The 22,634-nt window shown below is 46.0% G+C and overlaps 1 protein-coding gene across 8 annotated transcripts in view; it reads right to left on the bottom strand.

Moving 5' to 3' along the window:
• Window positions 1-3,724: 3,724 nt before the first annotated feature.
• The window catches only part of wdpcp (WD repeat containing planar cell polarity effector), a 288,945-nt gene continuing 270,035 nt past the window's right edge, over window positions 3,725-22,634 (bottom strand). For all 8 annotated transcript variants that reach the window (XM_072507250.1, XM_072507270.1, XM_072507286.1 and 5 more), the window contains 3 exons: window positions 10,431-10,531; window positions 8,938-8,969; window positions 3,725-4,956 (listed from right to left, as the gene is read on the bottom strand). In XM_072507250.1, the coding sequence (XP_072363351.1) occupies window positions 4,906-4,956; window positions 8,938-8,969; window positions 10,431-10,531 (184 nt within the window). In that variant the 3' untranslated portion in view covers window positions 3,725-4,905. The remainder of the gene's footprint in view (window positions 4,957-8,937; window positions 8,970-10,430; window positions 10,532-22,634) is intronic.

The raw sequence follows: 22,634 nt of genomic DNA, 5'->3' as shown, positions 1-22,634 counted from the left end.
TTTGCAACTTCAATGCAAAATCTATGGTCATTCAAGCATTTAAATTTAATTTGCTACCGGAAATGATCTAAACACAGATTCTGATTAACAAAATTAGTGTCGAGGACAGCAGGTGGCACAGTGGTTAGCACTGCTGCCTATGGCACTGAAGACCCGGGTTCGAACCCTGGCCCTGGGTCACTGTCCGTGTGGAGTTTGCACATTCTCCCTGTGCCTGCGTGAGTTTCACCCCTCCAACCCAAAGATGTGCAGATTGGGTGGATTGGCCACGCTAAATTGCCCCTTAATTGGAAAAAATAATTGGGTATGCTTTATAGAAATTTTTTTTAAATGTATAAAAAAATAATAACTGTCCACAGCAATCTTTTTATTTTAAGGGATCAAAATGCATGCGCTGTAGCTGTTGATAATGCATCATTGGATTTTTTAATATTCAGGTTCAGTTTTCCTGTCTCTGAAAATGTTCCACAATTTTCTGTCATCTCTTTACATGGACTTCAAGGAAATATGGCTCTTCTGTCTCTAATTTCATTCATCTTTGTTTCTTTGCAGATGTTAACTTTTCAATAGTCTACTATCTTACCTGTCCAAGTTTCTCTTCAGACTCTTGATATAAAAGTGCACATACTTCATCACTGGAGCTCTGACAATCATTATTTGGACTCATCTCCACTGTTTATTTTTCAGGAGTGTCATGTGCTGACCATACTTGAGCAATCTTAGTGTAGCAACCACTGATTTGGTTTTTCACTTTTGTTTTCTTGTTGCCTTTGAATGGCAGCTGTGTATCCCTCTACCATCCACATCACCACTAGGATTTTTGTTTCTGTACCTATTGCCTCTCCTCCACCAACTCTTTTGTCATCTAATCTCGCCTTTTCCCACCCTAATACAGACTTCCCATTGTTCTGCTTTCACTCCTAAATTTTTAAGTAAATGAATATCATTTAACTTTTCCCCTCTTGCTACAGGTGCTGCCTGACCTTCTGAGCATTTCTAGTGTTTTTTTTTTGGTTATTTTTGATTTCCAGCAGTATTCCATGCTTGTTGTCTTCTGTACACTTTGTTCTGATTGTCGTTAGTCTTCTGTACTGCTTTGTTCGGCTTGTCCTTAAAGAAACAGTATTTATTAATTTTGTTTGAAACTCTTGAAATTGTTCAGTGATTCCCATTGGGATAATTCTTCTGTTTTGAAGTTTACTTTTCAGGACAAGATTGAACTACTACTGGATAACCATCTGATCCTATATTCTTCAGGCAAATTACCAACCACTCGTTATATTCCGTGCACACTACAGCTCAGCTTTCTGTTTCCCTGACTGTTGCCAACAATCACTTAACAACCACATTCCTCAAGTCCTGTCTTAGTTTGAACTTGGTGCATTTTTTTATTGTTACCTTTTATGTTCCTGTGTCCTGTAGGGTTTGCATGTATACTAAGCTTTCAGGTTAATTGATTATAGATCTTTATTTTTTTTTTCTCTAAGATGCCATGTCTCAAGTGTTTGATTATATGATTTTAATCACTGCATACATTTAAAAAAAACTGCACTTACTGATGACATTGGCATCCAGGAAATGTACCGTGACACGGAATACAACATACATAATGACTTCTTCCCAAATTGTTTACCCAGAAGAGGTAGGGGGAAAAGCTGCAAAGAATGAAAAATCTACTTCGACTTTACTGATGCCTAAGAAAAACACTTGGTGCCATGTTCTTTATCCGCAAAATTTTTCAATATAATAAGTTACAACTAGGCTTACATTAACACCAATGAAGTTTCTACACCTATGGCACCTGTTTGGGGGGTACATTGAGGAAGAATTAAGAATGTCAAATTCATGTAATGGCACATCTTTTGGGAATTGTGGGAGGAAACCGGTGCACCTCAGGAAACCCAGACACGGAGAATGTGCGGACTACGCACAGTGACCCAAGCTGGAAATCAAACCTCTGGCTCTACAATGTTTGCTATTTTTCTGTGATGTTTTTGAATAATCTTTTACTGTTCCTGATTTTAAACAGGAACTGTAATGCTCAAACCTGGTTGCATCTTAATTTCCTCAAGAAAAACTTTGGGATGTCTTGAGCTTCAAAATCTTGTTTCCTCCTCGCTCTCCCCTTTCTCTTCCCACCAACCCCACCTGGCTTTTTGGCCTGTGTTGTAGGCCTGCTCCACTCTAAATTTGAGTTTTGAATCCTAATCTTTACAAGGACTGCCAACCTTCACATTGCTTAGCTTCTCTCTGCTTTATCTGCCACTAAACCCTCATCCATTTATTTACCACCTCTTGACTCAAAGTGCTGTTGTTTTGTTTTCCAGTGTACAGTGGGGGGGGACCATAGTGGTAATGTCACGACTGATAATCTAGAGGCTCTGGGGATACTGGTACAAATCCCACTATGACAGCTGATGGAGTTTAAATTCAATTAATAAATCTGGAATTGAAAGCTAGTTTAAGGAAGCCATTGTCGATTGTTGTTCATTTAATGTCCTTTAGGGAAGGAAATCTGCCATCCTCACCTAGTCTGGCCAGACTCCAGACTGACAGCACAATGTGGTTGACTCTTAAATGCCTTCTGAAATGGTTGTGAGACTGAGTTCAAGGGCAATAAGGGGTGGGCAACAAATGCTGCCCTTGGACAATGATGCCCACATCCCAGGAGAGAGGAAAAATTCCCTGATGCCAGTATCCTACCCTGATGCCAGTATCCTATCCTGCGTAAATGTCTCCAAACTCTGAAACGACCTTTGAGGCAACAGAAGGTGACATTTGTTTTCCTGGATGCGGTTTGATATTCTGGGCACAGAGCATCAGTGTTGTTAGGAGTTTTTTTATTTTTCTCATGCAATACGTTCCAACAAGATCATTAACCTACTTTACCTTTTAAAGTCTCAGAAGCTGCTTAGTAGCTGACATTAAAAGCTAACATTGGGACATAGTGCTAATCAGAAATCATTGATTTCCTTTATTCCTCAACATCACCCTTGTCCCATTAAAGTGGCACATCACCATTTTGACTTGAACTAACATATTTGCACGTGAAATGTCTTTAGGGTGTATGTGGCTCCAAGGTGATACTTGGCAATGGAAGCTCACAATGCTTCAGCAACCACATTGCAGAGTCCAGACCACTGTTAATGAGCGATCAGCCAGCCTAATGGATCTGGAGGGGTGTATCTGTCATTAGTGGTTGTGGAGCTAGATAACTCTGCATGCCATTGTCTTAATGAGTATGATAGTCCTTCCCAGAGTCCTTCCTGTACTTTTGAGGCAAACTGTGCAGTTTTAACAGGTTAAATCGCTGCAGTATAGCTGTACAGTAAACCAAGTCTCACTGGTAGCATTCCCACCTCCACAGCTGAATGTAATTGGTTTTAGTTTCCTTCAGACAATCCCATGAGCTGACATATTTGTATCAATACTGGCTCAGTTAGTAAATTCCACTGAGCAATATGGGTCAAGAAAAGTTAATGGTTTGCTCTCTGCACTAAGCAGAGGGCAGTGGGTCAGTATGATTGTCAATCCCTGAACAGGTGGGGGAAGAGAAGAAAGAGAGAATTGGTTTAGGGTCCCTTATTGCTCCACAGCTGTAAGGACCCTCCTCAGCAATATCCAAAGGTCCCTTCTGAACATTCTGTACATCTACACATATGTTAATTTTTGTCAGAACACATGAGCTACATATTCAAAACATTACAATGTCTCAATATATGTGTATGTTCCAGCATTTGTAATTTTTACTTAACATGGTATGTGCTATATTTTAATATTTCCATATGCTTTATAGTACAGTACATTAAAATCCATTATTTGTTCCTTACAAGACAGTTTAACCACCTTTTATATGAAGACTTGAGATGTCATAATAATAGTATAGTGACTATCATCAAAACATGAAACAAATTTGATAACATCATGTACCCTAGAATACTAAGTCAGAATTTCAAAATAGCTGATTCCCATAGTGAGGCTGCTCGCTGGAGCCCTGTGTGTATTTTATGATAAATTTCTAAATTACTTCTTGTTGTTTAGATATTTGTAATAGCAGGATCTAAATGAATGCAAGAATATTGAGAAATGAAGTAATCTTGATCTTATGTAGATTTTTTTAGCATCAATTTATGCATTCTAAACTCAAATCCTCTTAACGTACAAAGCAAAGAAAATGCTGTGCATGAAGGATTATACACTACTGATTGATGCTAGATTAATCCCTCATACAGGTCATCATCAGTTTTGACAGAAGCCATGAGTGAAATGGGCAAAAGCAGTTCTTTCTCCCAGCTAAAATGTCTGTTTTGTGTATAAAGTCAAAAGTAAAGTACTGCCACAAACTGTCTATTCTCAAAACGCAGTAAGAATTTTACTACTGTAGAGAAAGAGTTGCTTTTCAATGTAACCCAAATTTGAATTGCAAACCAAAGAACAGTGGTAAATAAAGACTATGGACAAACAAAAGGTACATGGATATAATGAGGAGATAAAAATTCTTTCATATTTAAAGTAACAATTAACTAAATTTGGTTTATTATCACAACCACTGAGGTCGAAAACCAGGAGTGTCTACAATTTTTTTTGATTACATAGAACTAAATATTGCAGATAATTATTCTTCAGTGGTTACAGGGAGAAGCTGCTGAACAAAATCAGAAGTAATTTAACTGCAGCAACAATTTCTCACCTACCTTATACAAGATTACATAAGGAATATATCAAATTTAAGTGTATAGAACTGGCCTGTTTGCCATCAAAATACCTTTTTAGGAGAGTATTAATGGAATGATTAGACCATCCCTTGCATACTGATTGAACATAAACGAGGACATTTTGTCTACTGTGCCATTTATAGGCCACCAATAAAAGTCACTACTAATTATATAAATATAAAATTGCTATTCACACTAGGCCAAAGTGCACCACTTTCAGAGTGCTGCTCTTTTCCGGTTCCTGCAGAGGAAGAACACATTTTTTAATAAGCATGAAAATTGCAAAAAACTATTATAAGTTAATCAGTAATTATCATTTCATAATATTCACATGAAGTGCCCAAACAATTCACACCGCTCATCTGAATTTAATAAAGATGGCTGCATGGATTCAAATGTTTGTTCTTTTTCTAATAAATTTAGAGTACCTAATTATTTTTTTTTTCCCAATTAAGGGGCAATTTAGCATAGCCAATCCACCTAATCTGCACATCTTTGGGTTGTGGGGGTGAAACCCACGCAGACATGGGGAGAATTCCCATGGGGCATTCTGGCTAAGTTTGCCGATGATACAAAGATAGGTGGGGGGCAGGTAGTATGGAGGAGGTGGGGAGGCTGCAGAAAGATTTAGACAGTTTAGGAGAGTGGTCCAAGAAATGGCTGAAGAAATTCAACGTGGGCAAGTGCGAGGTCTTGCACTTTGGAAAAAAGAATAGAGGCATGGACTATTTTCTAAACGGTGACAAAATTCATAATGCTGAAGTGCAAAGGGACTTGGGAGTCCTAGTCCAGGATTCTCTAAAGGTAAACTTGCAGGTTGAGTCCGTAATTAAGAAAGCAAATGCAATGTTGTCATTTATCTCAAGAGGCTTGGAATATAAAAGCAGGGGTGTACTTCTGAAGCTTTATAAAGCATTAGTTAGGCCCCATTTAGAATACTGTGAGCAATCTTGGGCCCCACACCTCAGGAAGGACATACTGGCACTGGAGCGGGTCCAGCGGAGATTCACACGGATGATCCCAGGAATGGTAGGCCGAACATACGATGAACGTCTGAGGATCCTGGGATTATATTCATTGGAGTTTAGGAGGTTGAGGGGAGATCGAATAGAAACTTACAAGATAATGAATGGCTTAGATAGGGTGGGCGTAGGGTAGTTGTTTCCATTAGCAGGGGAGACTAGGACCCGGGGGCACAGCCTTAGAATAAAAGGGAGTCACTTTAGAACAGAGATGAGGAGACATTTCTTCAGCCAGAGGGTGGTGGGTCTGTGGAATTCATTGCCACAGAAGGCGGTGGAGGCCGGGACGTTGAGTGTCTTTAAGACAGAAGTTGATAAATTCTTGATTTCTCGAGGAATTAAGGGCTATGGAGAGAGAGTGGGTAAATGGAGTTGAAATCAGCCATGATTGAATGGTGGAGTGGACTCGATGGGCCGAACGGCCTTACTTCCGCTCCTATGTCTTATAATGTGCAAACTCCACAAGGACAGTGACCCAGGGCCGGGATTCGAACCCCGGTCCTCAGCGCCATAGTCCCAGTGCTAACTACTGCACCACATGCCACCCTCAAATGTTTGTTCTTAACTAAGATATTTAAGGGCAGCATGGTTGTGCAGTGGTTAGCACAGCTGCCTCATGGCGCCGAGGGCCCGGGTTCGATCCTGGCCCCAGGTCACTGTCCATGTGGAGTTTGCACATTCTCCCCATGTCTGCGTAGGTCTCACTCCCACAACCCAAAACAATGTGCAGGGTAGGTGGATTGGCCATGCTAAATTGCCCCTTAATTGGAAAAAAAATAATTGGGTACTTAAATTTATTTTAAATAAACTAAGATACTTAGGCTGGAGTTTGACTGTAGCTATCCGTCTTACAACCAGTAATGCAATAACAGAATTATACTTAGCACTGGACACATTTGAAGAGCTCTATTCCCCGGTGGTGAATTTTCAGGATTAGGAGTAGCCATTTGCTTACAAAGTTAGATCCATTTTTAAAACATGGTTTCACATTAGCTTGGAGTTACACTGAAGTCAGTGGGTTCTTAAACCAATGTAAGGTGACCTGTGGGAGGAGTTCAGTTTTGAGTTCAGTGTGTCTGGGAGACAGATCAGGAATTAATTGAATTACACTGCCACTGACATGAAAGTGATGGAATGATTGCAGTCTATAAATGTACCATACACTTTTGTTTCTGAAGGAGATTTAAAACTTTAGAAACAAGCCATCAGTTCAACAATGTCAGTACAGGTTATTCTGCAATTTGCTATTTTTCCATAATATGGATTTCAAATGTAACCATAAAAGAGCCAAAATGAAATGCATTTTAGAAATTTCTTTCAACAAATACATATTGGTAACCATGTATTTGGCCAAAATCTGCATTTAACTCAAACTGTAATTATTTGTTTAGATCCAAACTAATAGTCAGTTGAATATTTTATTTCAAGAATATGGGAGCAATAGTAACCCAATCAACCTTTTTGAGTAGATCGGTGGATGGAGTAGAAAAAGATTAGTTCTGGAGAGACACCACATTTAAACATTAAATAGACCGAACTATGTAATACAAGTTACATAGAACATACAGTGCAGAAGGAGGCCATTCGGCCCATTGAGTCTGCACCGACCCATTTAAGCTCTCACTTCCACCCTATCCCCAAAACCAAATAACTCCTTCTAACCTTTTTGGACACGAAGGGCAATTTAGCATAGCCAATCCACCTAACCTGCGTGTGTTTGGACTGTGGGAGGAAACCGGAGCACCCGGAGGAAACCCACGCGGACACAGACAGTGACCTAGCAGGGAATTGAACCTGGAACCCTGTGAAGCAATAGTGCTAGCTACGTGTTCTACCGTGAGCTAATTAAATTATATATCCTATTGGGATCTGTATACGGTTGCTTTCTATTGGTGAGAAATCTGAAAACATTGTTAAAAATATAGGTGGTTCAGATAAATGATGGCCCTAAGTGGAGAAGATAAGACTGCGGCATCTTTAGCTAGAAGTGCCGAGTGGATGATCCAGGCTTGGACTGACAAGTGACAAGTTACATTCGCACCACACAAGTGCCAGGCAATGACCATCTCCAAAAAGAGAGGATCTAACCATCTTGCCTTGACATTTAATGGCATTGTCATCAGTGCATCCATCACAGGGCAGCACGGTGGCACAGTGGTTAGCATTGCTGCCTCACGGCGCTGAGGTCCCAGGTTCGATCCCGGCTCTGGGTCACTGTCCGTGTGGAGTTTGCACATTCTCCCCGTGTTTGCGTGGGTTTCGCCCCCACAGCCCAAAGATGTGCAGGGTAGGTGGTTTGGGCACGCTAAATTGCCCCTTGGAAAAAATTAATTGGGTACTCTAAATTTTTTTTTAAAATTATTGCATCCATCCTGGGGGTTACCATTGACCAATAACTGAACTGGACTAACCATATAAATACTGTGGCTTCAAGAGCAGGTCAGAGGCTAGGAATCCTGCAGCGAGTAACTCATCCCCTGACTCCCCTAAACTTGTCCACAATCTAAACAGCACAAACCAGCAGTGGGATGGAATATTCTCCATTTGCTTGGGTGAGAGCAGGTCCAATAACACTCAAAAAGCTTGACACCATCCAGGATAAAGCAACCCGCTTGATTGGCATCCCTTCCACCACCGATACACAGTAGCAGCAATATGTACCATCTACAAGGTTCACTGCAGGGACTCACCAAGGTTCCTTAGACAGCACCTTCCAAATCCACGAGCACTACCATCTAGAAGGACAATGGCAGGAGATGCATGTGAATAGCACCTGGAAGTTCCCCTTCAAGCCATTCGCCATCCTGACTTGGAAATATATCGGCGTTCCTTCATGGTCATTGGTGAAAATTCTGGAACACTCTCTCTAACAGCACTGTGGATGTACCCACATCACATGGACTGTAGCTGTTCAAGGCAGCAGCTCACTACCACCTTCAGAAGGGCAATCAACAATGGGCAATTAATGCTGGCGTAGCCAGCAATGCCCACATCCTGTGAATGGATTTTTAAAAAACTGATGCCAATGGTGGCCACAGAAATATTCCAATTGCACTCAGTAAACTGAAAAGATTCACCTTTCCACATGGAGCAAGAGACAGTTTAATCTCATTAAGGTGCTGATGGACCTGTAATTATTTTCACTGTGTGTTTTTATGTTAAATTATTTTCACACATATGTACAAAAGAAAAAAACATACCTGTGGTTCTCCTTCTCCATCAAAAGAATTCCCTTAAAATATACAAGGTAATGTATTTGTTTTGATACAGCAATATTTTGATACAGAATCATGCATATAGAGTGACATTCATAAATTAGTGGTTACAACATTTAAAACAATATACATTAGTTTTAATAAATCAAAGAACAGTACAGGGCAGGAACCGGTCCTTCGCCTCTCCAAGCCTGCGCTGATCATGATGCCTGTCTAAACCTTTAATTTAGAGTACCCAATACATTTTTTCCAATTAAGGGGCAATTTAGTGTGGCCAATCCATCTACGCTGCACACATTTGGGTTGTGGGGGCGAAACCCACGCAAACACGGGGAGAATGTGCAAACTCCACACGGACAGTAACCCAGAGCCGGGATCGAACATGGGACCTCGGCGCCATGAGGCAGCAGTGCTAACCACTGTGCCACCGTGCAGCCCCATGATGCCTGTCTAAACTAAAACCTCTTACACTTCCTGGGTCCAAATCCCTCCATTCCCATCCTATTCATGTACCTATCAAGATGCCTCTTAAACGTCGCTATCATATCTGCTTCCACCACCTCCCCCAGCAGCACGTTCCAGACATCCACTCCCCTCTGTGTAAAAAACTTGCTTCGCACATTTCCTCTAATCTTTCCCCCTCATACCTTAAATCTATGTTCCCCCTAGTAATTGACTTTTCCACTCTGGGAAAAAGCGTCTGACTATCCACTACGTCCATGCCACTCATAATTTTGTAAACCTGTATTGGGTCGCCCCTCAACCTCTTGTCGTTCCAGTGAAAACAATCAGAGTTTATCCAACCTCTCCTTATAGCTAATACCCTTCAGACAAGACAACATCCTAGTCAACCTCTTCTGTACCCTCTCCAAAGCTACATCCTTTTGGAGTACGGTGATCAGAATTGTATGCAATATTCCAACCTAGGCCTAACCGAGGTTCTGTATAGCTGCAGCATGATTGGTCATATTTTATACTCAATGCCCCGCCCGATGAAGGGAAGCATGCCATATGCCTTCTTGACCACCTTCTCCACATGCGTTGCCACTTTCAGTGATGCCCAGATCTCTCTGCCTGTCAAAACACCTAAGGCTAATACTAACAGTGTTAACAGGCTATGCTTAAATTGCATGGATTGAAAACCTCAAGGTTATTGTGGTGTTATCACTAAAATACCAGTGATATGATTCACTGGAGTGTAAAATGATATTTCTTAGTTTTAAACTAAAATTACAAGGAATTAAAAGCCCAGAGAACGTTCAAAAATATTTCAGTTCTAAGTTGATAAATGTTTTGATAAACATATTACCATCATCGTGTGAGTATTTCTAAAGAGTTTACAGAGTTTACTGAACAGTGATATTTCAAAGTTCTCACTTTTTTGCTTTCAAATATCTACTTGAAAAGCCTTCAGGCTTGAAACATGTTTGTTTACTAATCTTTTGTTGTACATTTTTATATCAGTCAAAGTCTCTCACCTGCTTGGGTCCAGGCCAAAGGGTCATCTGTCAAGGCTGTGGTATAGGCATTGAACCCAAATTCACTCTCCATGTCACTGGTCTTGTTATGGCATGAAGACCTGAATAGAGGAGAATCAGAAAACAGCACTGAAGTCAGTCTTATTTATTTACATCAGCTGAAGTATATAGCTGTCTGAATAATTCACAATTTCAAAACTGTGCTCCTTTTCATCTGAAGACTTTCTGTTTATATATTAGGCACGGATTTAAAAAGTCTGTTACCCTTGCAATTATTCAATGGTCGCCTAGTTACTATGTAGTCTTGGATTCTCAACTTTCAAGCAGCTATAGGTTTTGTCAAAAAATAATGGTTCAAGGTTTTATTTATTACAATCTAATAAATGAATGAAATGTATGTATTTTTTAAAAATAAAGCATCAACCAGACACTGGAAGGTCCCCAAGTGCATTACTCTCACTTTTCTGGGTTCAATGCTATTTGCCACTGCTCTGCCCACCTGACCAGTCCATTGATATCATCCTGCAGTCGATTGCTATGCTCCTCAATATTTATTGATCTCGATCGTAAAGAGGTTGTGAAATTAGAAAATGCAAGAAAGCAATGTCCCATTGTTAATATTCGTCTCTCAGACTACATAGGTTTCATGATAATTTTCCTTCGGTAGGGCGGCATGGTGGCACAGTGGTTAGCACTGCTGCCTACGGCGCTGAGGACCCGGGTTCGTTTCCGGCCCCGGGTCAGTGTCTGTGTGGAGTTTGCACATTCTCCCTGTGTCTGTGTGGGTTTCACCCCCCCACAACCCAATGATGTGCAGGTTAGATGGATTGGCCATGCTAAATTGCCCCTTAATTGGAAAAAAACCTCTAAATCACTAAAAAATATAGAAAAAAAATAAAATAATTTTCATTCGGTCAACAAATTGTCAGTGGTTTAAAATCCTAGACATCAGTTAATTCTTTGCTGAAATGACATTCATTGGTTACACTTTAATGGACGAGATGTTTTTGTATTAGATGCATCTGATTATTCAACAGCAGTATCCAATAGTTTTACAGCTGTATGGAGTGCATTCAACAATTTCACCAGAAAACATGAAATAAACACTGGAAAATCAAAAATCTGAAAAACATATAGGGTGGGATTCTTCCATCGGGCGGCTAAGTGTCGACGCCAGCGTAAAAACGGGAGGCTTGTTACATCGCGCTCCCACCTGCATAAACAGAAATCCTGAACACTTAGTTCAGCAACTTTTACGTCCTGCTGTTCCTGATAGAAAAATTAAACATTTTTCCATACCTTAACCTTGTTGTCCTATTTGACTTACTTTGAAGTAGTATGTGTTGATGTCCTTTCTGTGTTTGTGACTAGACTTTGACCTGATATGAAGCTTTGTTTTAACTGGCTGCCCGCTGACAAATGATAAAGATCTGGTAGGAATAATGCTGTTTTTTATTGTTATCTTCAGTCTTTCTGTAAAGTGAAGCTTAGGAAATGCTGCTGTGATTTTTCCTCTTTGATTGCGTAGTGATTGTGCTCTTCATCAGCTTTCCCTCAACCAAATAAAGCTTCAATAATGCTGCTGCTCCATCACCATAAGCTTTATTGGCTAGGCAGAAGAGACAATGAAACTTCATCTGAAACCAGATTAGTCTGGGGGAAAAATGGAAAGCTTGTTTTCTTCTCAGCCCCATTATCTTTGCTGTAGCATCTTGATCAGCTTTCTACAGCACTATTTACTAATACTGCCCAGGGTTGTAAACTGCTTTTTTGGCAGTCCAATTGCTCTAACCCTCTTACTTTATGTTTTAAGCCAGCTTAAGCTTGTCCATCCTCTCTTTCAATGGGTCCTTTTAAATTGACTGAATTTGGTAGGATGGGGATAGATAGATACATCAGAAAGCTGCACTTGCCAGAGTTTCACTACTTTTCCAGTCATCCTTCTGAAAGCTTCACTTTTTGTAAAGCAATTTAAATGCATGTATAAGCTGCAAGTTTGCAAGACATTGTAGTTTCAGGACATGATACATAAGAAATGCTGTCATTATGCAGAAATTCAACATCCATCAGATTTATTTAGATGATAAGTGGTTTTATTTAGTCATGGCAAATAAATCTTTAGGGTTAAGACCCTCGACTGGAGCCCTTTCCTAGCTAGCTACGAGGTGCTTCTTAGAAAGTGGAGCATCTTCATCCATACCCTGGGACTTGGTTGGTGTGATCTGAAAGAAGATATGTTCTGTTTGAGATGTGCATTTCCTATTGACTGATAACTAACATAAGGACAAATTGCCTTTGTGGATTAAACAAATACATCTGTGCAGTACTGGTGGATTAAAGGAGGAACGTTTATGGGCATTCCTTTTTGTTCAAAGTCTCCGTTGGTTATCTAAAAATACATTCACGATGTCCAGTAACTTGCCACATCAGAGATGCAACATTAGGACATTATCTCCAGACCACTGCAATGATGCCACAGACAAAGAGAAAGCCAGTGAATAGAGTTATCAGGACTAAAACTAAAGAAAAAGGAACTTACTAAGTATATGGACATCAAACAGAGTATACAAAGGTGAGAAATGAGGCCAAAATTAATTAGGAAGGTAAAGAGAAGCTACTAAATTAAATCATCAAGGAATATGGAAAGAAATGACAAAGCAACATAAAAAGCAAAAGAAAAATCATGATCGAGATAGAGGCCGCTGAAGGTAAACATGGTAAACTTACAGGTAAAGACAAAAAAATGGCACAAATATCAAATACTGGTCTGGATTCTCCATTTGGGAGACTAAGGGCGCGATTCTCCACTCCCACGCCGGTTGGGAGAATCGCCTGGGCTGCCAAAATTTCCGGGGACGCCGGTCCGACACCCTCCCGCGATTCTCCCAAGCGGCGGGAACGGCCCGGTCGAGTTTCGCGGGCCGCAGGCCGGAGAATCGCCGGAGACACCGAAAATGGCGATTCTCCGGCACCCCCGCTATTCTGGGCCGAGCGGCCAGGCCAAAACAGCGGGATCCCCCCCCGGCGCCGTCCACACCTGGTCGCTGCAGTCGTGGGCGGTGCGTGAACGCTGGGGGGGGGTGGCCTGTGGGGGGGCGAGGGGGGATCCTGTACCGGGCTTCACCTGGAATGTGGGGTGGCCCGCGATCGGTGCCCACCGATCGTCGGGCCGTCCTCTCTGAAGGAGGACCTCCTTCCTTCCGCGGCCCCGCAAGATCCGTCCCCCATCTTCTTGCGGGGCGGACTTAGGACGGCAACCATCCGTTATGCGGCGCCGGCCGCGTCATCTATGCGGCACTGCTTTTACACGGGCGGCAAGGCCTGGCGCATGTAGATGACGCGGACCTGATACTAGCCCATTGTCAGGGCCTGAATCGGTCGGGACCGGGGCCGTTCCGCGCCGTCGTGAACCTCGACGGCGTTCACGCCACTTCGGCGTGGGAGTGGAGAATCCCGCCCTAAGTTCCCATGCTGGTATGAAAACGGTGGTCTTTTACGCCAGGATTTCCTGCTCGGGGTGTGTGGGGGGGGGGGGTTGGGGGGTGCTAGCAGCCAGGCAGCGTAGAGCTGGGAGCTCTACGCTGCCGATAAGGCCTGGAGCAATGTCGGGTCTGGGCCGCACATGGCGGAGGCTTGCAACGGCCGCACTGTGCTTCATAGTGGATGCAGCCCGTGGACCCAGACCGCCCCCTTTGGCTGCCTGCACGCCCCAGACTGGTCCGCACAGTGCCGCCAGCCCCGATTCAAGACCCCCCTTCCCATGGATCGGCCCTCCCCCACTTTTCAGGGAGCGGAGCATTGTGAAAGTGGAGCCACCCCCGATTTTGGCATCATTGGGAATTCTCCGCCCCCTCGCCGAATGCGATTTCTGCATCAGGATCGGAGAATCCAGCCCAATTATTTTACCCTGGTATTCATTAGTGAATCATGTTGGGCATAACTTTAGACAAAGACATCAAAAAGAATATAAAGACATTAAAGATAGAAATAGGGCAGACTTCCGGTGACGGCGGGCGGGAGGCGGGCGCACAATGGAGGGCTCCCGTTCGGGAACGGCATTTTCAGGGCTTTAAGCCCGGTCCCAGGGTCCACGTAGGCAGCAAAAGCAGGAAGAAACAGTGAAGGCACAGTGAAGAAGAAGAAAAACGTCGAGGGTAAGCAAAAAATCATCCGTAAAGAAAACAGCTGATGGTCCGTCGGGGAGTGGAAAGGTCACCGCGGGGTCACCAAGGAAAATGGAGGCTGGAGTACCAGTGGAGGCCGCATTGCTTACGGCTGAAGAAATAACTAAGGTGATGGCTGCGGAATTCGAAAGGCAGTTTACGAGATACATGGAGACAATGAGGAAGGAGATGAGAGAGGTTTTGAATGTGCTGGTGGAGGAGGCGATTTCCCCGGTGATGACGGCGGTGGCGAGCGCAGTGGCGGAGGTGCGGGAGCAAGGGGAGGCGCTGAAGGAAGTGGAGGAGACATTATTGCAGCACGGTGATCAACTTGCCTCAATGGGGAAGGAGATGCGGAAGGTGATGGACATTCACAAGGATCTGCGAGGAAAAATGGGAGACCTGGAAAACAGATCCAGGCGACAGAATTTGAGGATTGTGGGGCTGCCCGAAGGAGTTGAAGGACCGAGGCCGACTGAGTATTTTGCCGCGATGCTGGCGAAACTATTGGGGGAGGGGGAGGATCCCTCCCGATATGAACTGGATCGGGCTCATCGGTCGTGGAGGCCTGTACTAATGGCGAGTGAGCCGCCAAGGGCAGTGACTCTGTGCTTCTGTAGGTACAGTGTGAAGGAGAAGGTCCTGAGCTGGGCCAAGCAGAAGCAGGTGGTGCAGTGGGCTGGAGCTGGTATACGTGTATACCAGGACTTTACGGTGGAGCTGGCGAGGAGGCGGGCTGCCTTCAACCGGGTGAAGAGGGCACTGTACATTAGCAAGGTGCAGTGCGGCATTGTATATCCAGTGAAGCTGAGGGTGACTTATAAACTCAGGGACTTTTATTTTGGAACGGCGGAAGCAGCGGAGGAGTTTGCGAAGGCAGAAGGACTGTGGCACAACTGAGAAATTGAGAAATGGCCATGTGCCAATGTAACCTCATGACTGACTGTCTTTTCTTCTTTTTTTTGTTTTGCGGGTGTAGGGGCTAAAGGAGCCAATGTGGTATATATTTGGACAAGGGAAGTGATGGGACTTTCACTCGAAATGAGGGCTCTTTGTGGTGTAGGTGGATATGCAGGGTTTGTGTGCTAAAAGGGAATTTCTGAGCTTTCCTAGGGCCAGGCAAGGGGGAAAGGGACCCGGGCGGGGGCCTCCACGCTGGCCGGTTTAAGCCGGCCAGTGAACGGGAGTGAGGTGGGGGGAGGGGCTGCGGCCATCGGAGCCTGGCAGAACAGGGTCCGAGTGGTCTAGCCGGGGTGGAATGTTGGGGGGGGGGGAAGGAACCGAGGTTGGGGGGGAAGAGTTTTACAAGAGGCCGTGGACGGGAGGAGTTGGAGACTGGGGGGGGCGGGGTGTACAACTCTTGGGTATCATGTACGGTACTCTTTCAGAGGTTGGATGGCGTTGAGTGTAGGCGGGGGGGAGGGGGAGTGGACTCTATGGGTAAATGGTGACCATGGGCGGTCCCGGACTCCTTTTTCTTTTTCTCCTTTGTTTTTTTGTTGCCACCGTGGGAGAGTTTGTTTTATTGGATGCATATATTGACAGGTGGGCCGTTGTTTGGGGTGGTGGGAGGATGGGATCGTTGGTATTGTTCAGGGGATTGATTTTGTATTTGTTACCGTTTACTGTTTGTGGGTGGGGTGTAAATCTTGAAGGAAAATGTGAAAATGGAGAATAAATACATTTAAAAAAAAAAGATAGAAATAGGGCAGATAACTGATAAATTAATAGATAAACTAGAGAGAATAAAACCTCAGATCGAGATGGATTTTTCGGTGCACATTAAAATACTTTGGGGAAGAGATAGTGGAGATACTATATAAATTCATCAGAAAGGGTATGGAGCCAGAGGCCTGGTGAAGAGGTCATATAATCTTTTTTATTCTTTCACAGGATGTGGGCAATGCTGGCTTGACCAGCATTTGTACCCAACCCCGACTGCCATCAGGAAGATGGTGATGAGCTGCCTTCTTGAACTGCTGTGATCCATGAGGTGTAGGTATACCCACAGTGCTGCTAGGAATGGAATTGCAGAATTTAGACCCAGTGACAGTGAAAGAATGGAGATATAGAATATTATGTGACTTGGAGGGGAACTTGGTGGTGTTCCTATGTGTCTGTTGTCCTTGTCATTCTGCGTGGTAGAGGCCGAGGGTTTGGAAGGTGCTGTTGAAGGAGGCTTTATGAGTTGCTGCAGTGCACTGCAGCACTGTGTGTCAGTGGTGGAAGAAATGAATATTTAAGGCGGTGAATGGGGTGCCAATTAAGTGGGGTTGGTTTGCCCTGGAAGGTATGATGAATATGAGGGTGGGTTAACTTAAACAGAAATAATGGGCTGGATTTTCCGCTCTGAAGTCTAAGTGCTGACACCGGGACTGAATCAGTGGTGTTCTACGATCCCGATAGCGGCACCGGTACCTGAGCAACTCAGGACATGCAAATTGGCCAGCAGAGGTGCTCGTGGACTTAGTGCAACTCCAACTGACGCCAGTGTCGGAGTCGCTGCTGTCGGGATTGGCAATGGAGAGCCTGACAAGCACGAGCTGCATATAAGCACTCCACTCCACTCACACTCTTATTCCAACCAAGAAGGTGGCACCATGAAGAGTGGCCCCGAGGTTCACCGACGCAGAGCTCGAGGAATTGCTGGTTGCCGTGGAGGAGAGGCAGGACACTCTGTTCCCTGGAGCGGGAAGGAGGCTGCCACCCGTGCATGTCAACCGGCCTGGAGCAGGTGGAAGAGGCCCGTGAGTGCAGTGGGCTCTACCACCAAGACTGAGCAGCAGTGCAGGAAGAAGGTGCACAGCCTCCTCAGAGCACCCCTGGCACCACTCCTGATACACCCCTTTCCACCCAATACAATGTGGCTCCGACCAGGTGGACGGGCAGCGATTGGTGAGGATGGGCAGCCCCCAGGCCAGCTCTGGCACCGCCCTACACGCACACACCTTCGCCCTCCCCCCTCCCCCACACTCCATCCCATCCCCATAGGGCAACCGAACCCGCCTGTCGGCAGCCCCCTCGCACTCCAACCTGCACCACATGCCAACACCCATACCGCCCACAATGACCGGGTGCCCCACACGCAGGCCACCAGCTGCAGACCCCCTGCGCTGTCCGCGTCGAAGTCTCTCTCACTGCACATTATTTGGCTTCCCAGGAGAAGGCAGCCCACAATCGGCGGGAGCGAGAAGAGACCGGAGGGGGCCCGTCGGACCTGCGGCCCCTCACCATGGCAGAATAGAGGGCGTTGAACCTGGTTGGTGGGGTGGAAGAGCGGGTAGTCGCCGAGGCACAGGTCGGCATGGGACAGCCAGGTGAGCCCTCTGTGGCATGTGAGGCAACCCTCCCCCTCCACACCACACCCACCCGCGGTCAACCATGCGCCTTGTCTTTTGTTTTGCATGGCCACCACCAGATGATGAGGAACCAGTTGGTGTCCCCGCTCCCAACTGCAACCCTGCGATTCACCGGGCTATGGCTTGGCCGTCCAGGGTTCCTCGCACCCAACCACAACCCCGCGTCACCCCGGAGGACACGTCCGGGGACGACACCGACTTCATGTCACTGCTGTCACCAGCACCCTCCACCACCCCAGAGTCACTCACCTTGACTGGGCATTTTAGTGCAGAGGCTCCTGGGGCACTATCTGGTGTGCACCACACACATGCATGCGGAGGCAGGAACCCTCGAGGAGGTGGACACTCGGAGGGCTGCCTGGCTCCAGGGTCCAGCTGCCGTGCAGACAGGTCTTGCGCTTCTGGAAACGGTGGACCCATCAATGTTGGAGATGCAGACACAGAGCCGGAGTCTACATGAAGGGGTGTCAGCAATCATTCAGTGCCTGCAGGTGCAGTTGGATGATTCCAACCACTTGCAGCAGCAGGAGGTGATGCCGACAATGCGTGCTACCCAGGCCAACACTGAACAGGTGGCGTCCGCAGTGGAAACCTTGGGTGCGAAAATATCGGCCATGGGTCAGAATGTCGAAAGCGTGCGGCGGAGGCTGAGGCACAGGATCTGGTGGTCACAGGCAGTCCTGTTCTGCAGGATCCTCCATGAGCAGCTCCTGCTCGTACAGCCTGAGGGCATCCGCCAGGGCTGTGATGGCAAGGAAGATGCCAACACCTGGCTCTAATCCAAAATCCATTTTCATGCCCAGCCAGGTCTAACGGGTTGCATGGTTGCCCTGCCCTGCACTGCAGCCCCTGCCCCCGCATATCCCAGCACCTCCATCCACTCCCTCCTTCCAGTCCTAGCCCTACCCCCGGATGTAGCCCCAACGCCCTGCTTCCCGCACTACCCCCCTGGCCCTACCTGCCAGCATTAGGTTTAGTGGCCCCTGTCCCGCGCCTTCCTGTGTAGTCTGACCTGGGTGCACCACTTGGGCCAGCTGGCGTCTGGTTGGGGTGGTGGGATTGTTGTGCATCCTAGGGGACTATGGCTGTGCTGTGCTGTGGGTCCTGTGTGCGGGCGCACTGGTTGTGCCATCCTGTCCTGGGGCAGGGTGGTTGGGAGGAGGGGCGCAGTGGGCAGGTGGGGCTGGGAGGCGGCTGTGTCCCTGTATGATGGGGTGGGATGGCTGGTGCTGCTGTTGGTGTGGCGTCCGTCCGTTGGGGGGGGGGGGCACCCATGCGGCCGGTGCCACTCTGCACATTTGCGGGACACTGACTGGTCAGTGGGGTGTTCAGCCAGATTGCCTTGTGGGCCGGGGCAATGGTGGTCTGTGCCCGGCCGCTCGGTCTCAGGGGAGACACCGCGAACCTTCGGCCAGTCGCCTGGTTGCCCCCCGCCCCCTTCTCTGGCAGGCGCCCCCCAGGCCAGAGGCACGGCTGGCAGCCTACCGTTACGCCTTTGGGTACTCTGCTTACCTCCTCTCACACCCTCAGTAGCCAGGCCGGGTCAGTCCCGTTAATGATATTCCAACGGCCATTACTGTACAATTTACATGTGCAGGGAACGTATTAACGCCACTGTCGAGGCACTGGAGCATGGCATTCCGTTGGGCACCCAGCACCAGCCTCGAATTTCAGCTGACATGCGGTTCTCCAACCAATCGCATTTCGCGATTCCGCAGTGGCTGGACGGAGATTCCTGCTCAATATCTCCTCTCACCACTAGTCTGTAAACAGAGAGGTATTTTGATTTGTTTCCCTCTTTAGAAGTGAATGCACATTTTGCAACCCTTTTGATACAATCCAAGCAAAAATCGAGGTAGGATTAACTTTTTAAAAATAAATTTATAGTACCCAATTATTTTTTTTTCCAATTAAGGGGCAATTTAGCGTGGCCAATCCACCTAACTGCACATCTTTGGGTTGTGGGGGTGAAACCCACACAAACACGGGGAGAATGTGCAAACTCCACACGGAGTGATCCAGAGCCGGGATTGAACCGGTCCTCAGCGCTGTAGGCAGCAGTGCTAATCACTGTGCCCGCCCTGAGTTAGGATGAACTTAATTGCACACACTCAAAACATGAAAGAAGGGTCACAATGTTACCTCCACGCTCAGTAAAGAGATAGAGAAAAGAATGATTTACAGCACAGAGACCACAGAAAAAGGAAATATTGTTTCACGTGAGTTCCAGAGTCCAGAATCCAATGAGTTATTCCTTCGCAGAGGTTAGTCGGCTGAATTCACTTTTCTTGTGGTGTTAACTTCACACAATTACATAGGCACACAGAGATGAATCAATCGTGTAGGCGAACAGAAGCAGTGTAGATGGGGCGAGACGGCCCATCTGGGCAGAGCTTCTGTTTTGTGAGGCTGCCAGTTTGACAGTAAACAGCTGACTGATCTATGCAGTTCAGTGAGGAAATATTACTTGTTCCACAAGCTAAAGGCCCATGTCGCATTGCCTCCTTCCTCTCTAATCGGCCTTGGACAAAGGATGCGCATCCATTATCTGGGTTCTGAAGACAGTTAGTTGCCTCAACAATACCCGAGCCTGTGTGGGTCTCACCCCCACAACCCAAAGATGTGCACGGTAGGAGGATTGGCCACGCTAAATTGCCCCTTAATTAGAAAAAAAAAAAGAATTGGGTACTTTAAATTTATTTAAACAAAAAAAAAGTACCTCAACAATTAGGAATTAAAAGGGAGGACGTGGTGACCTTGTCTTAGCAGACAATCTATCTCCTTGTGGCCAGCTTGGGTGATTAAATGCAGATGACCTTTGTATTTGGGCTGTAGGGTCCACAGGTGATCGTTCATAACTCCTCAGAGATAATGAGGTCTGGGTTTTCCAAAATTGCCAGGTAGCTTCTTTTGTTCAGGGGTCACAGGCAGACATCCACTTGAAAGATCTTTCTTCCGTTTTAAAATTTCAGAAATACCAATGAGCTTATCTATCTGTATTTTATAAAAATATACAATATGGTCCCTCTTGATCCCTCACAATGCTGTTGAAGTTCTTGAGTGTTGTCGGAGCTTCACTTATCCAGGCAAATTGAGAGTATTCCATTACATCCCTAACTTGTGCCTTGTAGATGGCGGATAGGATTTGGGCAGTCGGGAGGTGAATTACTTGCCATAGTATTCCCAGTCTCTGATTTTATAGACAGTATTTATATGGCTGATCTAGTTCAGCTTCTGACCAATGGAAACTTCCACAATGTTGATAATGGGGGATTTCACAATGATATTTCCATTGAATATCAAGGAGAAATTCTTGGATTCTCTCTAGTTGGAGATGATCAGTGCGTGGCACTCACTTAGCACAAATGTAACTTGCCAGTCATCAGCCCAAGTCTAAATTTGATGCATAGGGACATTTCATAGAAACATAGAATCATAGAATTTACAGTGCAGAAGGAGGCCATTTGGCCCATCAAGTCTGCACTGGCCCTTGGAAAGAGCACCCTACTTAAGCCCACACCTCCACCCTATCCCCGTAACCCAACCCAACCTTGTTGGACACGAAGGGCAATTTAGCGTGGCCAATCCACCTAACCTGCACATCTTTGGACTGTGGGAGGAAACCGGAGTACCCGGAGGAAACCCACGCGGGGAGAACGTGCAGACTCCGCACAGACGGTGACCCAAGCCGGGAACTGAACCTGGGACCCTGGAGTTGTCAATCAACTGTGCTAACCACTGTGCTACCATGCTGCCCCTAAGTCACCGCCGACACCTTCAATGACCTTGGGCATGACGGGTCCAACCTTGAATCCAAAACCGTGTTAAAATCGCCCCCCATTACCAGTCGGTGCGTGTCCAGATCTGGGATTTTTCCTAACGCCCACCTCACGAAGTCCACGTCATCGCAATTTGGGGCATAAACATTGGCCAGGACCATCGGCATCCCCTCCAGCTTCCCACTATCCATCACATACCTACCCCACGGGTTGGCTACAATACTACCAACCTCGAATGCCATTTACCTATTGACCGATCAGTCATACCCCTTCTTTAGTCGACTCCCCCCAGTCTGCATCTCGCACTTTTCCAGGCCCACACCAAGATGGCCGCTGCTATCACTCCTTAACCAACTGTGCCACACCAACCACACCCATGTCAGCATCCCTTCCCCCATCCCCCACTCCCTACTCCTGATAACCCCCTTTCACTCCCGTTAACCAGCTGACACAGCTGGCATGGTGGCCCCCCCCATCCGGGGACTCTGACTACTCCTCATCCCCCAAACCATCCCTTACTACCCTTCCCTCCAAACAACAAACATACAATGAAAAATAAAAGGCACACACACCCCACTCCTGTCGCAACTATCGCCATTCCATCCCCCTGTTACACACAACTCCATTCCAAAGTTCAATGTCCTCATACTCCTCTCAGTTTTTAAGATCATGAACGTGTTTCCACTTGTGGGCAAGAGGAGAACTAAGGGACGTAAATAAATGATTTAAAAAAAAATTTATAGTACCCAATTCATTTTTTCCAATTAAGGGGCAATTTAGCATGGCCAATCCATGTACCCTGCACATCTTTGGGTTGTGGGATGAAACCCACGCAAACACAGGGATAATGTGCAAACTCCACTCGGACAGTGACCAAGAGCCAGGATCGAACCTGGGACCTCG

This window comes from Scyliorhinus torazame, chromosome 1 (assembly GCF_047496885.1).
Source record: "Scyliorhinus torazame isolate Kashiwa2021f chromosome 1, sScyTor2.1, whole genome shotgun sequence".
Classification (NCBI taxonomy): Eukaryota; Metazoa; Chordata; class Chondrichthyes; order Carcharhiniformes; family Scyliorhinidae; genus Scyliorhinus; species Scyliorhinus torazame.
This window is presented reverse-complemented; position numbering and strand designations above follow the sequence as displayed.